Raw genomic sequence first — 24,337 nt, 5'->3', positions numbered from 1 at the left:
TTTATAGGAATTTGACTATGATCCTATTCTATTTCTCATTTTCTCCCCAATATTTATTCCCAATATTTCTTTTAAAAATTCTTTATTGTTTAAAGTATTACATATAGTATTACATATGTCTCCTTTTCCCCCCTGCCACTGACCTCTCCCCGGACATCTCCTCTACCCACTCACCCCCATACATGCCCTCACTCCCCTAGTGTCCATTGGTTGTGTGTCCATTGGTTATGCTTAGATGCATGCATACAAGTCCTTTGGTTGATCTCTTATCTACCCCTCCCCTGCCTTCCTTCTGAGGTTTGATGGTCTGTTCGATGCTTCTCTATCTCTGGATCTATTTATGTTCATCAGTTTATGTTGTTCATTATATCATTATATTCCACAAATGAGTGAGATCATGTGATATTTATCTTTCTCCGACTGGCTTATTTTGCTTAGCACAATGCTCTCCAGCTCCATCCATGCTGATGTGAATGGTAAGAGTTCTTTCTCTTTTATAGCAGCATAGTATTCCATTGTGTAGATGTACCACGGTTTTCTAATCCACTCATCAGCTGATGGGCACTTAGGTTGTTTCCAGATCTTAGCTATTGTAAATTGTGCTACTATGAACATAGGGGTGCAGATGTCCTTTCTGGTTGGTGTTTCTAGTTTCTTGGGATATATTCCTAGGTGTGGGATCACTGGGTCAAATGGGAGCTCCATTTTTAGTTTTTTGAGGAAACTCCATACTGTTCTCCACAGTGGCTGCACCAGTCTGCAATCCCACCAGCAGTGCACGAGGGTTCCTTTTTCTCTGCATCCTCACCAGCATTTATCATTTGTCGATTTGTTGATGATAGCCATTCTGACAGGCGTGTGATGGTACCTCATTGTTGTTTTGATTTGTATCTCTCGGATGATTAGTGACTTTGAGCATGTTTTCATATGTCTCTTGGCCTTCTGTATATCTACTTTCGAAAAGTGTCTATTTAAGTCCTTTGCCCATGTTTTGATTGGATGGTTTATCTTCCTTTTGTTAAGATATATGAGTTCATAATAAAAAGAAATAAACCCCTCACCTTTGGAGGATAGTATTAATTAAGCATTTTGAAAACTGGTATATCAAGGGAATAAATCAAGTATTTGTCATGACTCTCCTGCACGAACTCTACCTCAGGGTAGCCAAATAATTGGTGAAAGGAAGTTTCTCTTTTTAGGAGAATTCTAATTAATAAACAAAGAAGAAATGATGATATTACAAAATTATCATTTTGCAATCCCTAATGAATGGATCCAGACAAGGATCATCAATGGCTGGTGACCTCAACAAAAGGGAGAAAACCAGTACTATGTGCCTCTGAATAAAATTATATGTCACCGTTTAGAAAGTAATCTTGCCTAATGCCTCCCACTCTGCCATATATACACATATTTAATGTGACTCAGATTAAGCCTCTATGAAAGTAAAGGACGAATATTATATGATTTCACTCTGTGGAATAGTCAAATCCATAGAGACAAAAACTAGAACAGTGGTTACCAGGAGATGGGACATGGGAAGTTCATGTTTAATGGCTGCAGACTTTAAGTACAGGCTGATAAAAGAGTTCTGGAGATAAATAGCACTGATGGTTGTATAGCAATGTGAATGTACTTAATGCCACTGAACTGTTTACTTTAAAATGGTTAAAATGGTGACCTTATTGATATTTAACAACAATAAAAAAGTAGTAGGATTACAGTTATCATATGCATTTCTAATCTTTTTTTTTTTTACAATGAGCAAGAATTTTATTTGTATTAGAAAATAATTTTTTTCAGAAAAAAATGTTTTTTAAAAATGTATCACAGGCTTTCTACAATGCAGCTCTGGGCAGGGTGGGGCACAGGATTTTTTTAAAAATTATTATTCTAAGAATTTATACTCTAAGCCAGACAGCTCATCCTAGCTAATAATCCTATATAATAAAAAGGTAATATGCAAATTAACCATCACTCTGTCACAAAGATGGCGGCACCCATAGCCACAAGATGGTGGCGCCCAGTCCCCTCAGCCTCGCTGGAGTCCCCCAGTCCTGGGGAGACTGCTGCTGAGAGTGGACAGCGTGAGCGGCCTGGCAGGACGCTTGCTTCATGGCGGCAGTGATGCCCCAGCCTCGAAGGGCCTCTGGGGGACAGGTGGGCCAGCCCACAGCCTCCGCGGCCGAGCGCAGGCCCGGAGAGGAGACAGCGGGCCCACCTCCCATGGAAGCAGCTGGCTCCCTCCCACCTCCTGCGGAAGCTGCACTGCTCCCGTGGAAGCAGTGAGGCTCCCGCCGGCTCCCACGGAAGTGGCGGGCTGCTTACTGTGCGCGACATCGTGCGATGGGCTACTAGTATAAACATAAATATCAAAAGGCAAATCGAAAAAATTTATAGAGACATTTAGCATATATTAGAGAAATTGTCTGAATCATTTTCATGTACAGTGAGGTATGTGAATAGTATGAGGGAACTCCCAATTATTTTGAAAGACCTGAAGAAACTGAATTGATTTCTAAAATCCCAGGCACATTGTGCTAGAAAAGCTTTAACATGGGTAAACTGTACTTTTGTGGCATGTTTTCTATAGTCAGCGACAAATTACGGGTACCATAGAGGTCAATTGAGAGTGGATGGGCTGGAACTTGAAATCTGAGCAAACTTGGTCAGGCTTGGACAGGTCTTTCCTCAGATCTGTTTACTCGGCTGTAAAATGAAGGGGCTGGTCTCGATAATATGGAACGTCATTTCCTGAGGTTTTATGGCACCATGAAGGATAAGCATGAAATTGCTGTTTAACATTAAAATTGTTTTAGTAAACTCTAAATTCTCTTTGTCCCAAATATGTTATATTAATTACTGGAATATATACCTAATATAGTCAACTTCCAACTGACAATGCTATTTTGCTATTTGTTGTAGTACTGGTGTTTTAAAATATGAGAAACTAAGAAAAATTACAATCAATTGTTAAGAAAGCAAATAGTTGTACAACAAAACTCCTTCAAACATTTGGAAATTGGGTATGTTGGCTAAAATCTAACACTGTTTAGAAAGTTAAGCTGTTAGGAACTTGTATGTCCTAAAAATGTATTTTACTTTATTGATGGGCAATATAAGAATGTAATCTGAAGCATGACTGGCCATTGTCAAAATGATGGAGAAGGCGTTTATCTTTGATGCCCTAATGCTCTGATACTTATAATGTACTCTAACTTTCTTCTTTCCATATCCATTCTGGAACACAAACGTCCTATGAAATTAGCTTTACGTATGGCCTTAATGTCTTCGTTAAATAATGGCTGGTGGTGCAGCTCCCATCATAATTCAATTTCTCTCCCTCCTTTCCCTCCCCCGCCCCCCCCCCCCCCCCCCCGAGTCTCTTTTCTCTGTTTTTGTCATCTTGATCCCACCACTTTCATCTCTCTGGGCTCCCTTTCATTCCTGTCTTCTGTGTTTGGGTGGGAATTAGAAAAATTAGAGAAGATGGGCCACATAATGAGCTGCAGATGTTGGCTATTTGTGGCATGGTGAGGAAGAACAACTTAAACTTGGCCTCGATTCTCCAAGTCAGGCCAGACTCCTCCTCTCGTGTCTTAGAAAAGAGAAAGTAAAGTCCCCAGATCCATATGCTTTTAAGTTACTAAAAGCAACTTCTTCCTCCTCCTTACCCTCACTGCTTCACACTGCAAAAGCAAAGATATAAAAAGGAGAACAGGGATAACAGCAACTGTTAAAAAAAAAAAGCTTTAATATACAAGGTGGGGCAAAGTAGGTTTATAGTTGTGATATGCGAAACAGAGTTTATTATTGTATTTTTTATTAATTACTGTATTGTTTTCCATACAAACAACTGTAAACGTACTTTTGCCCACCCTGTATTTACCTCATGGATTCTAATATTTTCAATGTTACAGCTTTTGTCTTTATTCTGTGCATTCTGCAGAAAATGCAGTTTATTGAATTGATAAACCCTACACTCATTAAATACATTTTAGACCGAGGGAAGTTACGCATGTCATTTTTATGAGATAAGATTTTATTTTTAAGAGTTCCTTTCATTCTAAATACTTCCTTTTTTTGCTTTGTAAGTGGGAGATTTTGGAGTGATGGTAGTTAGAAAGGTGTGTTAAGAGGCTAAGAAAGAAAACTAATCAAGGACAGAAACAGGAAGCTTTCATTTCTGCCTAGGCAGCATATATCCAACATAGCAGTGGTTGTTTATAGATGACTTTTGTGGTCTAAGTTGGAAAAAAAAATCAACAACTCTAAAAGTTGCCATTTCAGAGTTAGCAAAAGGAGAGGCTAATGCCATGGCAAACTGGGAGGGAAAGAGGGGTTCAGAAAAGGCCTTGGTGTGCATACTGAACCCCCTCTAAGGCCAAAGACATTGCCTCTGCCCAAGGCTGGATCTGGCTTGAAACACGTTGCTCAGCAACTTAACGCTCAGCTAAGTGAGAGATATGTCTGTTTTTTCACCCTTGCCATTCCCACGGGTAGGTACAGAACATGGTTCAATAAATGCAAAATAAGTACACACTGAATGAATGAATACCTAAAATGGGGTAGATCTTTATAATCTTCCACTGGAATTAATTATTTAATTAAAGGACAGTCTATACTTATGTTTACATTTTAATGATTTGCTTTGCTATTATATGGCTTTAATTAATAATATTTAGAGTCATAAACACCTGAAAAGGATCTTAAAGACTTCTAATCTGACCTTCTCATATTATAGATGAGAAAACTAAGGCCTAGTTAAATGGCAAGATAGTGGAAGATTCCTCACTGAAAACATGGGTTCCATGACTACCATCTAAGGCTCTTTTTGAGACGGTCACAGTAATGAATGGAGATTTATTTTAAATTTATGTTTATATGTAACTATGCAGCTTGTGTGTCTATTTTGTCATCTTTTTCTGCAACAGCAGTTGTTGAAGTTAAACTTTGTGTCACTTGTAAAAACACCTGCCATGTCATTTGTACATATAAACATGATCAAAAATAATTTTGTGTTAAATACATAAGCCCAGAAAAGCTGTGATAAATAATCATAGATACTTTAAAATAAGGACCAAGCAACTTAACATCTGTTGATAATGATCATGAAGTGGTTTCTTCTGCTCTGAAGTATTCACTGAAAAGAACAGGAAATTACTCAAATCACAGATATTATCAAACTAAAAGCAGGAAAAGAAATAAACACAATAATATTATACTTTAGAATGCCACACTTAAATCATGTAGAAAGATTTCCTTAAAAGAACTTGGATGATGACCTATCAGTGTATTTAAATGTTTGCTATTAACACTGTAACATTTACCCCTCTCATAAATTTTCTTTAGTTACCAACACAATGGAAATCACCTTTAATTAACATTTATTGAGAGTTCACACGCTGACATATATATTTCATAAGATAAACTCGAGTCTTTTAAAAACATGTTTCAAAGAGAGCAAGGACAGGCATTTAAAAGACATGCATTCAGCATGAAATTATTCAATTAGCATGGAGTTAGTTGAATATTTTCACTTTTCCATAATAATTTAAGATGCACACTATTCTTATGAAGTGAAATATTAAAATAAATTCTTAAGGTAAATATTGTTTCAATTTATACTTATATAATTACAGCACATATATATTATATAACATATAATTTATATAAATGTAATATGTTATATAGTATATAAATTCATATTTATATATTAAAGAATTTAAAGCTATGGATTTTGTAATAATATAGAGTTTACCCTCATTATTTATGAATTCTGTATTTATCAATTCATCTACTCATTAAAATTTGTTTGTAACCCCAAGATAATACTTGTGGGCTTTTGAGATAATTTGTAGACATGTGTAGGGTGGTTGAAAATTTGGTAGCCCAACACACATTTCCAGCTAAGCTCAAAAAAGGCAACACTCTGCTGTCTTGTTTCAGCTCTCATACTGTAAAGAAGTGTCCTTGTTGTGGTCTAAGTAAACATTTTTTCATTTTTGTGCTTTTTTGTTGGTGATTTCACTGTTTAAAATGGCTCATAAGCTTAGCAATAGAGTGCTGTCTAGTGTTGATAAGTACAAGAAGGCTGTAATGTGTCTTATGGAGAAAACACATATTAGATAAGCTTCCTTTTCCTTCAGGCATGAGTTATAGTTCTGTTGGTTATGAGTTCCATGTTAATAAATCAAAAATAGCCCTGGCAGATGTTGTTCAGTGTTTAGAGCATTGATTCCTGGTCAAGGGCATGTACCTGGGTTGCAGATTCATTCCCCAGCCTCAGTCTGGGTGCCTGCAGGAGGCAACCAATCAATGTGTCTCTCTTACATTGATGTTTCTCTCTCTCTCTCTCTCTCTCTCTCTCTCTCTCTCTCTCCTCTCCCCCATCCTCCCTCCCTCCTTTCCATTCTCTCTCAATGGAAAAAATGCCCTTGGGTGAGGATTAACAAAAACCAAACCAAAACAAAAAATCAACAATATTTTTTTTTACCCTTTTTTATTTTTAAATTACAGTTGACATATCCTCCTATATAATAAAAGGGTAATATGCAAATTGACCCTAACAGTGAAACGATTGGTAGCTATGATGCGCACTGACCACTAGGGGGCAGATGCTCAATGCAGGAGCTGCCCCTGGTGGTCAGTGCGCTTCCACAGGGGGAGTGCTGCTCAGCCAGAAGCTGGCTCATGGCTGGCCAGTGCAGCAGGCCGTGGCAGGGAGCAGGCTTAAGCCGTCAGTTGGACATCCCCTGAGGGCTCCTGGACTGCAAGAGGGCGCAGGCCGAGCTAAGGGACGCCCCCCCGCGTGCACAAATTTTCGTGCACTGGTCCTCTAGTAATATTATATTAGTTTCAGGTGTATAATCATGTGATTAGACATTTATATAACTTACCAAGTGATCACTCCAATAAATCTGGTACCCATCTGATACTATATATAGTTATTACAGTACTATTGACTATATTCCCTATGCTCTGCTTTACATCCCCCTGACTATTCTGTAACTACTAATTTGTATTTCTGAATCCTATCACCTTTTTTGCCTATCCCCCTAACTCCTCTCCCATCTGGCAATTGTCAAAATGTTCTCTGTATCTATGAGTCTGTTTCTGTACTGCTTGTTTTTTATTTGTTTTTAGATTCCACATATAAATGAAAACATCTGGCATTTGTCTTTCTCTGTCTGACTTATTTCACTTAGCATAATACCTTCTAGGTCCATTCATGTTGTTGCAGATGGCAAGATTTCGCTCTTTTTATGGCTGAATCATACTCTTTTGCATATATGCATCACTTCTTTATCCATTTATCTATTGATGGACACTTAGGTTTCTTCCATATCTTGGCTATTGTAAATAATGCTGCAATGAACATAGGGGTGCCTATTTCTTTTCAATTTAGTGTTTTGGGTTTCTTTGAATAAATACCCAGAAGTGGAATTTTTGGGTCCTTCTTTGTCTCTTGTTATACCTTTGTTTTAAAGTCTATTTTGTCAGTTATAAGTGTTGCTATCCCAGCTTTGTTTCCATTTTCATGAAATATCATTTTCCTTCCCTTTACTGTCTGTGTCTTTCCATCAGAAGTGAGTCTCTCTCTCTCTCTCTCTCTCTCTCTTTTTTTTTTTTTTTTGTCCATTCATCACTCTGTCTTTTGATTGGAGCACTTAATACATTTGCATTTAAAGTAATTGTTGATAGATATGTACTTATTGTCACTTTTTAATCTTTTTTTCTTATTATTAAACAAGATTCTTTAATGTTTCTTATAATACTGATTTGGTAGTGATCAACTCCTTTAGTTTTTTCTTGTCTGAGAAGCTCTTTATATGTCCTTCAATTCTAAATAATAGCTTTCCTGGGTAAAGTAAGATTGTAGGTCCTTGCTTTTCATCACTTTGAATGTTTCATGCCAATCCCTTCTAGCCTGCAAAGTTTCTTTTGAGAAATCCACTGACAGTCTTATGGAAGCTCTCTCGTAGGTAACTAACTGCTTTTTCCTTGATTCTCTTAAGATTCTCTCTTTGTCTTTAACCCTTGGCATTTTAATTATGAAGTGTCTTTGGGTTCATCTTGTTTGGGACTCTCTGAACTTCCTGAACTTGTATGTCTATTTCCTTTGCCAAGTTAGAGATGTTTCCTGTCTTTTTTTTCAAGTAGGTTTTCAATTTCTTCCTCTTTCTTCTCCTTTTTGGCATCCCCATGATACAAATGTTGGTACTCTTGAAGTTGCCCAGAAGCTCCTTACACTATCCTCCTTTTTAAAATTTTTTTTTTTCTTTTTCCCGTTCTAATTGGGTGTTTTCTGCTTCCTTATCTTTTAAATTGCTGATTTGCTTCTCTGCTTCATCTTCTCAACTGTTGACTTCCCGTAACGTATTATTCATTTTAATTAGTCATTCTTTATTTCTGACTGGTTCTTTTTACAATTTTCATGTCCTTTTTTTATGCTGTTGAAGTTCTGACTAAAATCCTTGAGCTTCCGTATAACCATTGTTTTGAACTTTGCATCTGGTAGTTTGCTTGCCTCCATTTCATTTAGTTTTTGTTTGTTTGTTTGTTTCTGAGATTTCTTGTGTTCTTTCATTTGGGACCTGTTTCTTTGTCACATCATTTTGGCTGCTTCCCTGTGCTTGTTTCCTTATGAGTAGGTGTCCTGTAGGGCTTAGTGGCACAGCCTCCCCAGTCACCCAAGCGGAGTGCCCTAGGTGTGGTCCCTATGTGGGCTGTGTGAACTGTCCTTTTGAGCCTTGACTTTGTTGTCATGTCACTGGGAGGGATTGGCCCCCAGATACCAATTGGCTGCGAGGACCAACTGGGACTACAGCAGAGGAGCTGCTGTGCAGGGACTGACCCTGTGGAACAGGACTTCCTTCAATGGGGCTTTGGTTCCCACTGAGTCCGCTCCTTGAGAATGTCACTGGTGAAGGTGGTTGGTTGTAATTGGGTGTGGTATGGTGGTCTGAAGCTGTCCAGGGAGGTGCAAGGTCTGACACTGCCTGTGTCCTGCCTGGGTCACCTGGCATGAACTGATCTGCAAAAGGCTGCTACTTGTGTTGAGCTTGGAAGTTCCCACAGTGAGGCCAAGCTGTGAACCAATGCTGGCTGCTGCTAGTGCCAGGCCTGAAGCCACTTAACAAGTGGTACAAGGTACACAGGGGTCCGATGCTGCTTGTTTGAGAGCTTTTAGGAAAGTCTGAAGCATGAGCCAAGAGAGGCCATGTGTATGGAAAAGCCACTGAAAATGGCTTGGGTGGGCTTGGTGAGGTACGGGTAAGACAGGTCAAAGAAACTGATAACGATTCTAGTTTTAACCGAAATTAAGCAATTCTTAATCTCTCTATGTGTTGCATTTTTGTTTAAAATTCAGCATTTTGTTTAAGATTATTTTCATGAAATTTGTAATGAACACAACTAAGACATCTAAGGAATATTAATCAATTAAAGTTTACTTTTGGAATCTTATCCAACAACAGTAAATACAGAATATACTTTGTATAAGAAAAAAAATTAAAGAAGTCTGAATATGTTGTGAATGTGAATATAGACGGATGAAAGTAATTTTATCATCACGTTTATAGAAACAAATCTTGTTACTTTGAAATCCCACCATATATTGATGTCAAATAACTTATTTAGGTCTGAAAAACAAATCTGTAAACGGGCATAATGTGTCAGTTCTGTGTTGGGGCAGATCAGTGGATGATATTAGGAGTCAGGGGAGATTGCACATAAGAAAATGCAGGAAGTTTTCCTGCAAGAGGAAGGAGGCAAAGGTCAAGGCCAGAGGGTAAGAAATCTATACTCCCCAACCTACTGCTCCCTCTCTACTCTCATTGCCATGACATTACTTCAACCAGAGTCATATTTCACAGTTCTCCCTCAACTCTCGCTCCTCTTCTTCCATTTCTCATCACATATCAGATCCTATGGCTTCTATCACTCTTTACAGTAATGTCTGCAACCCCTTTACCACTCCTCCTGCCACTACATTGGTTCACCTGCCACCACACTAATACCTCTCACTATTTCTTGCTGGTTTCTAGCAGAAGAGTCATTCCTAAAAAATTGTCCTAGAAAATAAAAGGTTTCTATTGTTAATTAATGTTTGAAAAGTGCAGCATACATCACTTTCCTCTTGGCCATCCATATACACATTAGCATAAAACTGATATTTTTCAGAGGTGCTTGTCCTGGAACTCTGTTTTCATATAACCTTCATCAGCATGTAGTCACTCATGTTCAAGAAACACACGTTAGGAAACCATGGCTTGGAGTATTTAAGTGGCCTCTAGACTGCTCTCTTTGCCTAATCTTTCCCTTTTCCAATGCATCTAGTATTTCACTGATGAATTAATTTCTCTGAAGTGCCTAACTGATTATATTATCCCTTTGCTCGGAAACCTTCAGTGGTTTCCCACGGATCTAAGCGATGATTAAGCACCAGGCTCTCCATAACGTGCTACCAATATGCCTGGATATGTGGCATAGGAGAAAAGACATGGACTTTGGAATCAGACCCAGGTTCAAGCTCCAACTCTGTATCTTAAATACTGTAAAACCAGGGGCAAGTCATTGATTGCTTTGAGGGTTTTTTTTGTTTTGTTTCTCTCATCTGCAAGTACTTGTAGAGATGGGAGGATATAGTGAGATTGTTTTTGTGAAAGCTTCTTGCACTAATTATAGCACAACACTCTCTGGCCCCACAGCATCTTTCAACAAAACCAGCAGCCTCCTCCTTTGCCCCGGGTTATAAATCACTAGGCAGACTGAGCCTCTTTCATTTGGTAGTCACTTAGTGTCTGCCTGGAGTAAGTGATTTTCTAAATTGAGAGCCCAGAGGATCATCTATCAGTGTCAACAAAAACTGATTAATAAAGCAGTTCTCTGCCTTTATTTGGGGAATTTTTTATGGGTCCTGAGGGAACAGGAGCTAGTTCCACAGCATATTCAACCTTTTCAGGTGAGACTGTGCCATTTGCCCTTGGTTAAGTGGGGATGTGCAGGGCCCAAGAATTAGCAATAATGCTAGGAAAGCAAATCCTGGATTCAAGCACATGAAACAAAAGCCCATTACAAGAGCCAGAAAGCTGCTCTTTTGTTAGATTTAGAAATATTTAAAAAGTGTTTCTGATTTACTTGATTGTACCACAAGAAACTACAAGGTCCTCAATACACCTTCCTAAGAAGGGAAAGGGATTTTTGTATGATTTGTTCTCTAGTGTAGCCTCAGGGCCTGTGTAGTCTTGCATGTAGATGGTGCTCAGTTAATATGATGTCTGGATGAATGGATAAACGAATGAATGAACAAATGGAAGAGGCCATGGCTTACATCTTCTATATGTTCTAGCATAGGTCCGAGTACACAGAAGATCCTTAATAAATACTTGACTGGCTAAATATATGGATTTATATATACCCTAGTCAGTCAAGGGCATTTAGTAATGTACCTTAAACTAAACATTATTCCAATATATTTCTACTTTATACAATATTATTACATAATATCTTATTCTCTATATTCTTTTTCTTTTAAAATATTACTTTGTTTTATGCTTCTATTTTATAAAATACTAGAGGCCCAGTGCATGAATTTGTACACAGGTGTGGTCTGGCTGGCCCGCCCCAATCGGGGTCGATCAGGCCAGGCTGGCAGGAGGGTGGTGGGGGAGGAGCTGCCCCCTGGTCTAACTCCTGGTTGAACTCCCAGTCGAGGGGACAATTTGCATATTAGCATTTTATTATATAGGATTTTTATATCATCTATATTATCATCATTCTCTTTCTTTTAAAATTTCTCTAATCATTCATTTATTTCTCTGCTCACAACAGGGGAGTGTCACAGCTTGAAAGTGAGTAAGGGGAGAGAAATAAAATTAGGAGACTAAGTAGATATTTTTAATCAGAAAGTTTAAAAAATTGTATAAAACTGATGTAAACATATTGAATAAAATGAAGAGAAAACAACTTAGTTTTTTAAAAGACTGGAAGAAGATGGAGGAAAAATGAGGCATAGGGTGTGCAGAACATGTTTGACAAATTTATTTGGAAAGAATGTTACTTTTATACACACTTTTTTTTTCCCCCTGAAGCACTCCACTCAAAGGTTTTTATGACTCTCATTCCTGTATGAGGGAAGAATAGCCAAATTCCTCCTTCACAGTTACAAGACCCAAGGCTCAGTAAAGTTAATAATCTATATATCTGATAAGAGGTAGATCCAGGGGAGGGATCCAGGCCTTTTAAGTATTCAGGAGTAAATACAGCTGTGGAATGTAAAGTGAGCCTGACACAATTAGAGAACATGAATAGGGTAGTTTGGCTGGAATGAAGAGGGTACATAGGAAAGTCAATTCAAGAAATAAATATGAGATAGATTACAGAGTACCTTAAGTAATATAATAAAGAATTTGGATTTTTATCCACATCAGTCATTTTGAAATTACTTTTAAAGCAATAAAAGTCTTTTTTAAAATAAGGAATCTTAAGTGAGATGCCAATATGCAAAACAAATTAAAAGGAAGTGGTTTCTCCAATCGAAGCCATTCCTCCTTCTTGGCCTTGGCCTCTGAGGAGAAAAGTTTAAAAAATATGAAACTGAGAAGTCTGAAAAGTCATGAGTGCTGACGTGTTACACCAAGAGGCATAGAGAGCAGGTGAATGGGGCCCACGATAGAGGCAGGATTCACAGAGCGGGGCTGCCAGTGGCAAGGGGAGGCAAAGATGCTTGGAGACAGAAGAATCCGAGCAGAGGTGGGCACAGTTCAAAGACTTACACTTGGGCAGCTCTGGGAGATGACAACATAACCTCACAGATGGTAAGGGGCAAAGGAGGAGGCTGCTGGTTTTGTTGAAAGACAATGATGTACTTTTAACTGTGTTTATTACTTTGACCATAACTATGTTATGGTCAAAGTAATAAAAAGCAGCTTCCCCACCGCCCTCCTCTCTACCAGTTTTCTTCTCTTTTTCAGATAGTCCATGGCACAAGTCAGAAGGATGCACTTCGTTATATTTTTTAAAAAATTAAGATTTCACCTGCGTGTCCAACATGAAGAAAATGCAGGATCCTCAATGCCATGTACTAAAAAGGAAAAAGGACTATTTCTGTTTTTGTAAATATTTCTGTTCTTCAGATAGTGTGAATAACTAGGACTTAATTTGTATCTTAAAATATTTTTTTTCTAGTGGAGTTAAGTACAATTAAATGATTCACTTCGAGCATAATTATTTTGAAATACAAGATTTTTCTTGTGCTTTATCAAATAAACGATGAGAGTAAAATTTGTTCAGTATGTGCATCCAACCAACTCACAGTGATCCGGATGAGCATACTTTGACTGGGAATAAGTAACAGTTTTTGGCAAACTGAGGTGGCCGAGGGAAACTCTCCTCGTTTCTGAGTTTCTGAAACTTGTGATGCAAGTGCTCCCGCCCTTTTCTGACAACAGAAAGCCTGAGTCAGACGGCAGCGGCCGCTGTTAAAACAGCTCCAGCCCAGCACGCTTCCTCACTTGCCTGCTGGGTGAGCGCCACCGCGGAGATGAAGCTGGCCACCTGGTGCTGCCTGAGCTCGGCGGCTGTCCTTGCTGCTTACAGTTGTTTGGTTGCGGCAAACAACGACACCGAAGAAATTAAAGATGAAACGGCCAAGGACGCCTGCCCGGTGAGACTAGAGAGCAGAGGGAAGTGCGAGGATGGAGGCGAATGCCCCTATCAGGTGAACCTGCCCCCGCTGACGATTCAGCTCCCGAAGCAGTTCGGCAGGATGGAGGAGGTGTTCAAAGAAGTCCAGAACCTCAAGGAAATCGTAAGCAGCCTGAAGAAATGTTGCCAAGACAGCAAACTGCAGGCTGATGACAACCGAGACCCCGGCAGAAGCGGGCTGTTGTTACCGGGCACGGGAGACCCGGGAGAGGCGGATGACAACAGAGTTACAGAATTGGAGAGCGAGGTGAACAAGCTGTCCTCTGACCTCAAGAACGCAAAGAAGGAGATCGACGTGCTTCAGGGTCGCCTGGAGAAGCTGAATCTCGTAAACATGAACAATGTAGAAAATTACGTTGACAGCAAAGTGGCAAATCTGACATTTGTTGTCAATAGTTTGGATGGGAAATGTTCCAAGTGTCCCAGTCAAGAACAGATACAATCACGTCCAGGTATGTATAATAACCATTTTCTTAGCATTTATTCATGGATGTTATGTAGCTAGACAATATTTATAAACATTAACTCGAGCAAATAAGTTAAATGGCTGATTAAATAAATTAAGCCTTTTATTCATCCAGGTAGTGCGGAAAAAATGAGTATCTTTGCAAATGTGTGACCATAGAAATGGTAGTTATAAAAATCATGATTAGTTCTGTAGCCATTAGAAAGCAGTTTCAATTTCAAAGCACTTTGCTGATGTCAAAGTTACATATAAACTTTGTAGAGAAATAGAATTTTTTAACATTTTAGTGCATTTAACTTATCTCTTTACTGAAGTGCTTGAAAACATAGAGACAAGGCAGTATTTGCGGTTGTACTCTGTTCATCGAAGATCAGTTTCTTATGGTCTGCTGACTGCTTCTTCTCATGTAGCAATAGGAGCTCTTTGAAAGATCTTAGCAAGTAATCTGCAGTAGATAACCCCAAATACCTAGTGAAAATGGGAGACTTTATAGATGGAATAAAAGCAGTCATATGGTTTCATGTGTGTGTAAAACTTTTTGCTTTGAGACCTAGTGACACAAACATGGGAAGGGGGAGATTTGGAATGCCACTTAGGAAGGAATACATTCTCGTTTCTTTCCCTCTTTTACCTTAAACTAGAATTCAAGCGTATAACAATAGAACCCATCCTCACCATCCAGGTTACCTGAATTAACTTTAATAAGTATATGTCAAAGGTAACAAACCTAACTGCCTACTCTGCCCATGAGCCAGCTGTGGCACTGGTTCCTGCACACCCTGGCTTTGCATCTGAGTTCCTGGGGCCACAGCTGCTGATGGTCTTGTTACACTTTGGAAAGCCATCTGTGCATTAGGTCTAGGACTTACCATGAGTGTGAGGTTGAAGGGATATGGTGCCTAGGGCAGGATCACGTTCATTTGGAACCAGTACCTCATGCGTGCTCCATCCCCAGGGAATCTGCCAGTGAAGACAGGTGGGGTTTTCAGGACCTCTGTTGCTAATGCACTAGGCAGCTCCCATCTGAAGTTACCCTACACATTGCAAGGCAGAGAGGTAGATGACATCCTTGGGCACACATTAGATTCTCTTGTCTATTTTTTTTTTTTTTACTAAAAGTTTTGGGAAAATATCAGAATATTTTGAATTCCAAATACACATGAATAGATTTATTATGCCTCGGAGTAGTTTATACAGGGTGCCCCCCAAAAATGTATACACACATTAACAGCTGATAGTTTAGTTGATGTTTCTGTCTTTTCAGATTTAACCCATTGGAATTATTATAATTACTCAAAGTGTGTATACTTTTTTAGGGGGGGGACAGCCTATATTAAACTTAACTTATCTGGCATGGATTTTTATAAAAATTATCTGGGAGTAAATATCTGTATTGGATTCCTACAGAACCATGCTACCTAATTATTATTTTTATTCTAAACATAATCACCTGTCATTTCTTTCTAGAAACCAAATATATGAAACCTGGCTAAATACTTTCCTTGGGTAATAAATTCAAAATAAGAATATTGGAATATTATTGAAAAAATTTCCTTTTAACTTAAGCTTCCTTTTTTTTTTTTTTTTTTTTTGAGCTTCTTTATTTAGTGGTCAAGCAAGTAAAATAAATGTGAATGTATGATCAGTGCTGCGCATTAAAATTTTAACCCGTCATTTGGAACATATCCCATAACACTTTTAACAGCAGAGGCTATCAGCTGCTTTAGGTGAAGGAAAGAGAAGCCTATGATTCCTCTGTAAGCGCGGAATAGTAGAGCTGGAATTATCTGACTTTCAGGATCAATTAATGCAGTAGTTACAAGAACAAGCTATGCAGCCAGCTAGAACTCAGTCCTGACGCTGCCACTTAATGCTTCTGTGACTTGGGCAAGCCACTGATCCTCTTTGAATATGAATATTGTCACCAGCAGATTTGCAATAATATCTACATCATAAGGATCATGTGCAGATTAAGTGTAAAAATGTTATCAAGCCTTTGGCAGAATGCCTATTGAGGGTAGCCCTCGCCAAAAATGACTAAATTCTTAAAACCATTATTTTTATTTCTTCTTATTGTTGTTGATTGTTGTCGATGTCAATATTATTACCAACCAAGAGTATGTTGTCTGCTTTGTAACACCAGATTCTTTTTCTGAGGCCTTAACAAGCATTTGCTAAACTGTTTCAAGTAAGTTTAGCAGAGCAAGGTTCCATTATCACCATGGATGGAGCTGTCAAACTGCTTTTATACATACAAAGAATTCTTCAGATGCATAATTTTTAACAAAATCCAATGTCTTTCTTTTCTTCCCCCTTCAGTTCAACATCTAATATATAAAGATTGCTCCGACTACTACACTATAGGCAAAAGAAGCAGTGAGACCTACAGAGTTACACCCGATCCCAAAAATAGTAGCTTCGAAGTTTTCTGTGACATGGAGACCATGGGGGGAGGCTGGACAGTGCTGCAGGCACGTCTCGATGGAAGCACCAACTTCACCAAAACATGGCAAGACTACAAAGTAGGCTTTGGAAACCTCAGAAAAGAATTTTGGCTGGGGAATGATAAAATTCACCTTCTGACCAAGAGTACGGAGATGATTCTAAGAATAGATCTTGAAGACTTTAATGGTGTCAAACTCTATGCCTTGTATGATCAGTTTTATGTGGCCAATGAGTTTCTCAAATACCGTTTACACATTGGTAACTATAATGGCACAGCTGGAGATGCCTTACGTTTCAGTAAACACTACAATCATGACATGAAGTTTTTTACCACCCCAGATAGAGACAATGATCGATATCCCTCTGGGAACTGTGGGCTCTACTACAGTTCAGGCTGGTGGTTTGATGCATGTCTTTCTGCAAACTTAAATGGCAAATATTATCACCAAAAATACAGAGGTGTCCGTAATGGGATTTTCTGGGGCACCTGGCCTGGTATGAGTGAGGCACAGCCTGGTGGCTATAAGTCCTCCTTCAAAAAGGCCAAAATGATGATCAGACCCAAGCACTTCAAGCCATAAACCACTAATGCTCATTCCTCTGAGTATTCTTTACCTAATAGGGCAATTAATTCCTTTTTGTATTCCTTTTCCATGGTTACACATTTATCTCTGAACATTGGGTTCTTATGCTACACAGCATCTGAAATAAAGCTAAAAAATATATACAATTTAAAGGAGTCCTTTGTTGCTGTTATGCTAAAGAACACTTGCAAGCATCAGGGAATATTGAGAATTACACATTAGATTTATAATTATCTAATTTCTATTAATTAAAAAGTTTTCTATTGTATTACTTGCTATAATTTAAAAATAATTGTTTACTCAGCAGGCTAGATTGTACACACAAGTAATTTGTATTTTGGCTATGACAAACACTTCTGAGGGTATATCATTCTTTTTCAGCTATAAAGAGTTATTTGGGTATTTATTTATATGTAAATACCATAATCCTCATTCTGAGATAAACTTCTTAAATTTATGGCATTTACTTTTGGTCAGAAAGATCTTATAGCATTTTAGTTCACGGGCAAATTAATGCTGTTCAGGTAATCCATGAAATGTAAAATATTTGTCATTTAAAATATTAAAAAATGTGGCATTCAGAAAATTAATTTTAACATTAGGACCATGGTTTAAAGGTAATTCATTCACAGTTTTTTACTTTTTAGATGTTTTATGGTGAAAATTGCTCTAACATAGATATTATCTTCCTTTACTCTCTATGCCTAATAGTTTTTAAAATTGCTCACTACTGTGCAAGACTACTGGTAAGCTTTCTTTAGAAGAGGTTGGTGTTGGTGAAGAATGAAGCATTTATTTATAGTCTATAATGCTCTGAAGGCCAGTTTTATATCCAAAGCAGTAATAGCTTTAAAGCTAAGTTTTATAGGATAAATAGATAAGTCTATTTATAAAAAGCATATGAATTTTGATATATATAGAACAGTAGTTCAAATAGTATATATTTTAATCCTAACTGGTGTATTGATTATTTTACTATCAGAAGGATTCAAATAAAGATGTTTATTTTTTTAACCAATCAAAAGTATCTGGATCTTTTATAATTAATTAATTAATTCTGGAATGCAAATATCATACTCAAAAGATTATAAAAATAATGTGTTAAGTTTCATCATTGTAAAAAGGGATCATGTCAGAGAGAACAGTAGTATTCTGCTGCATATTTAAAAATACTCTAGAATAAAATTTGAAATACTCATTGTATGTGAGTCATAGAAATACATGCAAGCTTTCATTGCTAGTGTCTGTTTCTACTATAATAACCAAGATTTTAAAATATATTCACAAAGATGCATCTTTACTCATTATTTGAAAATGATTAGGTAACAAGTTAACTTTTCAAGTATTACCCTTTACAGAAACTTTTAATCAAAAAGAAGCAAAAATCCTTTTAATCATATATAACATATGGAGTTTTTAGGTAAACATGATGAAAATTAAGTTATTATGAATACAATTAAAATGTTAAAGAGAAATACAAATAGAATTAAGTTATGACCAAAATGTATCACTGTATAGTAGACCAAAATCGGTAATTGTCTATTTCAAAGGCTGTGTATCTACCCAATAGGATACCAAATGCAAATGTTGTAACTGATTTACTCTTTATCTTTCTCTTTTGTTTTTTTTTAAATGAACATTTTAATATCATACAAAGTATTTATTACAGATAAGGGCATTTGGATTCACCATATACAATTATTAATATATGTATACGTTTAAATAAATTTAAATTTCTATGATCAAAAATAGACTCCTCACAGGATATAGTTCTAAAGAAAAATAGTTCATATAGTGAGTGTGCACTGATTTAATGGGAACTAGGTATCATTTCAGGAAAATCTGGCATAAAATTCATTAGTGCATGTAAATATTCAAAAGCTATCCTTCTATCTTTCCACTCTTATTTCAAAGGATCAAAATATTATTTTCCATTATACTTGATGGTACTTTTCTAATAAAAAATTCTGTAACATAGAAATTCCTTTTTAAAATCATTTCATGCCACGTATTATTAAATATATTTTAGATTTTGATAATCTTTAACATGTTGATATCTACAAGAGTCTTTTGACTTAACTATTTACTTAAAAAGAAAGATAACTATTTACTAATATTCACTAATGTTTATAAACATGGATTTACTATTAACAATATATTATTTTAGAGTCTTGTCTTGGTTCCATGTTAATGGCCAATATTTGTTATCTTCATTAAGACTATTTCTGAGCTTTATCATTCTTTGAAAATAGAGTCTAAAACTAGAAATTCCAAGTGGAACGGATTCACTCATTGTTGAAGGGGAAAAAAAATCAAATTATTCTGATAAGCAGCAATGCTCCAAGGAAATAATGACACATCCGTTTAATAGATAGAGAGCTTAAATATGCAAAGCATAGAAGATATCCTAGTAAAAGTATTTGCTGGTCCTTATGGGTAATGTCATCACAATAAGTTCTTGTTTATAATTCTTATTTTTCTTTATGTATAAATAAATTTGTTTCATGTCTTTCAAAAACCCTGTAAAATACAAGAGTTAATCTTCATATCTATTTATTTCTTCAATGTGAAAATATTAAACATTATTGTCTGTGAAATAATATTTATATATTTACTCTTGTCTGAAAAGTTGCATAATGTTTACCTAACTGGACAATATCTTTGACTCAAGACTTTAACGAGTGCTCTTTTACTAACAGGAAGACAGAGGCAATTACATCATTATCTTATTTCCCTCTATTAGAATACTGTTGACACAGTTGAAATACAAAAGTTTCAGTTTCATTTTGAGGCATTCAACTCCATCTCCACTTTTTCCATCACTGATGTTGCTGCTCTGGTTCAGCCCTCATCATATCCTCAGGATAATGCAAATGCTTCTGAATAGTAACCTGTGCCTCCAGTTTCAATCTATTCCAATCTATCCTCCATATCCCTGCCAGAGGGATTGTGCAAAAATGCAGTTCTGATCATGTTATTGTCCTGCTTAAAACCTTTCAACAACCCATTTCCTACACAATAAAACCCAGCAAATAAGCCCCTTCCTGAAGTGGTTTCTCCCTACCTTTTCCACCTCTACTCACACTCCTGCCACACTCAATGCTGTGTTCTGGAGCAAACCATGTTCTCTCATATTTTCATGACTGTGCAAACTATTGCCTTGGTTTAGGGAGAATGCCATCCTCAACCTCAGCTGAGTTTTATCTTCTCACCTATGATTTAAGAGTAGGGACCCAGGAGCCAGACTTGCTATGTTTGAATTTTAGCTCCACCTTTTGCAAGCTGTGGAATCATATGCTAAGTCAATCTCACTGTTCTTTGGTCTCTTCAATGATAAAATAGGAATAACAAGAGAATTTTTCTGTTAGAGTTATTGAGAGGATTCAATGAGATAACATATGAAAATCACTCAGAACATACATATATATCATCATCATCATCATCCTAAATAGTTATCTCTTCTGGGCAGCCTTCTCTGAAGACATGAGGAGTTTGATACTCTCCTCTTTTGCCCTATACCATTGTAATACAGTCAAATCTCACTCTCGAATGTCTCCCATCTCAAACAATTTGGTTCTCAACCAAGTTGTTCACACAAAAAAATGTCTCAGTTATCTAGCCAAACTTCAAGGTTGGACCTGACAATCCTTTCATGCTGATACCTTAACATGACAAAAAGCCTCTCTCAGGCAACAAAACAAAGGAGAGAATGCTGTTGTTGCTGGCCAAAATCAATGATTAGCAAAATTTTAAAATATGGAGGCCATCAAGAGTGCTAATGTTGCTAAGGGCATGAAAGAAACAATGATCACAGGCCATTAAAGAGGTAGAAAAACTGTTGTTGATTCGGATAAACATAAAGCAGTTAGCTGGTGACAGCATTTCGAAAGCAGTGATATATGAACAAGTGAAGATGCTACATGCTGACCTGAAAGACACCCCTGGAAAGAGTGCTGAAAGTGATTCCTTTAAGGCCAGTAGGGGGTGGTTTGATGAATTTAAGAAAAGAAGTGTTTATTTATAGATTAAACAGTACATTAAACATGTACTGTATATAAGAGAGGTTAAAACAGAATCATTTGGGGGTCTGGAATGGAATAATTCTATTTACATTATTTCTAATGGGAAAAAATGACTTGGTTTTTGAACAAATCCCTTCTCGAACAGCCTTCCAGAACAAATTAAGTTTGAGAACTGAGGTTCAACTGTATTCTTTCTTATATATCACATTATTCAACAGTTATGTATGTTTTACCCTGAAATCAATCTGTTTGTCTAGGATGTAAAGGAAATTTGAGACAGGAATGTTGTTACTCAAAGTGGTTCATGAATGCATTAGCATAGAGGAAGGGATATAGTCTAAAGAAGCCAGAGTTATAGTTGGGGAAGGAGTGGGGACTTTCAAATCAGAGGATTTGGGAGATGGTACATACAGGTGAGAAGTGATTAAAGCCAGGGGAAAATATGGCAAGAGAGATCGAATATAAACTACAGGATTGGGTATGGAACAATGGCAAACTATTTAGAAGGGGTTCTGGAACTGAGGAAGGCTAGTAAGAATCTAATAAAATTCCCTGGCAAGTGGAATGAGGAAACTGACACAAATGGCTGAACAAATGGTTGGAGTAGCTGAGCAACTAACAGCCAGCTAACCCTCCCTAACCAAAGATACTAAGAGCAGATGGAGAAAATTGAGACAAATGGTTGAACAAATGGCCAGAATAGCTGAGCAATTAATAGCCAGCTAATAAATAAATCACAAGACCCTATTCTTCCTAACCAAAGATACCTAAAAGCAAATGGTTTAAATCACCTTAGGGAGAAAGATAAAAAAACAATCAGAGCCAGACTAATCCAAGATGGAGGTGAAACTAACCAGAGAATGACCGCTGAACCAACTATATGCTCATTTTGCTACAACAGCATTCTAAATGACACACCTGGAGAGCTAAAGAATATTCTGTGAGATCCTCCCCTGGGACCTCCCTTAAAATTCCCGCCTATAGAAAATACATAAAACCCTCAGGACAAAGGATGCCAGCATACGCTCTTCTTTGAGCACTGAGCATGTCCGGCCTCTACTCTCCCTCTCTTTCCTCAGGTGAGTACTTTGCTTCTATCCTATACTCTAAGGGTCCTGATGAGACCTGCACCCAGGGGAGCAATGGGCAGCGGCAGCTCATCCCAAGATTACTTATGCCTTGATCCTGTCTCCAGGGCCCTTCCTTTGCTTCACTCCCCAAGATTTAATAAACTTACTTTCAATTTCATCTGGACTCATGTCTTAAAAATTTCCTGTGCTAGTCAAGAACCTGGAGGTTGCCTGACACTCTACAGGTCCCAGATTCTGCTGGAGCAGGGCCGGCTCCCAGTCTGGTAACAGGTACAGCCTCTGGGTACATGTCATGGGTACATGGCTGTACTGGACTGGACAGTGATTGTCCTACCTGAGTTTCTAAAGAAAAAAGTATTTTCACACTTCTTATACTATATTATAGTCTTGAAATTAATTTTAATCTCACAAGATTCATGAATACTTTAATTTTTAAAAATTACAGATTAAAGACCCCTTTGGAAACCATCTTCAATTCCAAATCTCCCCTGAGATAACAAGCAGAGTTGGCTGAATCCAAAATGTAATTTCATTCCGTGCGTTACCAAGTGGCAACGTCTGCTGAATCATAGCTTTGCCAGGTTTCTTTTATCAATTGGGAAGAGTTGGGAGTGAGAACAGAAATGAGAGAAGTTGGCTATACTTGAAGAACTCAGAGTCCGCTGAATTCCCAAGAGTGACAGAGCCTCCCTTGCTCCTTGAAGTGGTCCCTAAGGCTCTTCTTGCTGAAAGACACTGTTACTTTTTCTCATGAGGAATGAACCTTAATTCTCTTTTGGCATCTCCAGACCTGTGAGCAGGGCATGCCCTAATGTCAATTATAGTCAAATTGGAGAAGAAACCTTTATACTACCTTATATCAGCAGAAAACTGGGAGACACATGTAGAAACAGATTTTAAGGTTGCTTGACTAAAGAAGAAAAAACAGAATTTCAGATGTGATTGAATTAGTTGATATAGATATATTTACCAGGAATCCTTAATTCAATGGGCTGATGTGAGCAGATGTGGTTGGTTCTAATGGCTTGCTTGATTAACACAAATCTAGATTCAACAGTAGCTATACTAATTAAAGCCAAGAAGCCAGAAATGTCTTGGGACTAAGACTTATAGAAATAGAAATGTTGGAGTGAATTTATCTGTAATTCACTAAAAAAGTATTCAATCTATACCATATGGTAGACAGCCCCTTAAAATAACTAACATTACATTTATATTTATTATATTAATCTAATAAATATTTATCACCTGCCTGTCATGTGTATAACATGGTGTTATATGTTTATAAAAGTATTTTGAATATGATTTTTTTCCAAATAAAAAATTTCTAAAATCTCAAAATCTGAGTTTAATCTCTAGCATTCAAGATTTCCTCTGAGTAATTAAGGATGATGCTGTTTAAGATAGACTGCCTCTCTATTACAAAGGTCTCATACAAAGGTGCAGCATCTGAATCTGAAAGTTTGTTGAGCTTCTATCTCTGTAAGTTGGTTTTTCTCATCTCCCACAAGAAGCAAATAATTTGTGCTTAGTTGTGAGGGTTTATAAACTAAGGGTCCACAAAACTAGTTGCTTCCATTATTTCCCATTCAGCAATGCTAGCATCGTAATTCTTTTCAGTTAATCTCAGTGACCTGTTTTAAATTTTTTTAGAGATTCATGCTGCTACATACTAATAATGACAAGCAGCTGTCACTTACTGAGTGCCAACTTTCCTAGGAGCATCTGCAATGTTATCTCTGTTTGCTGTGATTAATGCCGCAATAAGGAGGTAATGTTGTACATCACTGAAGTTTTCCCTGAAAAAAAATCAACAAACTTCTATTATCTACAAACTGTTTATCATGTATGGACCATTATCCATTTTCAGCTGTCCTGGCTTTCTTGGTGCATTTCACATGAAGTGGGCAAATTTTCCATGATAAATAACCCGTGGGGATTCCATGGTGAAGCATCCACATAGAGCAAATCTCAGTATCACCCCTGCTCTGACTTTCTTTGTAAATCTATAAAGTGGGA

The 24,337-nt window shown here is 37.4% G+C and overlaps 2 protein-coding genes across 2 annotated transcripts in view; one reads left to right on the top strand and one right to left on the bottom strand.

Annotated features, from left to right (window-relative positions):
* Window positions 1–24,337, bottom strand: part of CCDC146 (coiled-coil domain containing 146) — a 119,562-nt gene that overhangs the window by 58,313 nt on the left and 36,912 nt on the right. The gene's annotated exons all lie outside the window — the stretch shown is intronic.
* Window positions 13,468–19,799, top strand: FGL2 (fibrinogen like 2). Its single transcript, XM_080665437.1, has 2 exons — window positions 13,468–14,162; window positions 16,496–19,799. Exons 1-2 carry the CDS (start codon window positions 13,547–13,549, stop codon window positions 17,200–17,202), a joined length of 1,323 nt encoding a protein of 440 aa, XP_080521563.1. The 5' UTR covers window positions 13,468–13,546; the 3' UTR covers window positions 17,203–19,799.

Source organism: Plecotus auritus, assembly GCF_963455305.1.
Source record: "Plecotus auritus genome assembly, chromosome: 4".
NCBI classification, from domain to species: domain Eukaryota; kingdom Metazoa; phylum Chordata; class Mammalia; order Chiroptera; family Vespertilionidae; genus Plecotus; species Plecotus auritus.
This window is presented reverse-complemented; position numbering and strand designations above follow the sequence as displayed.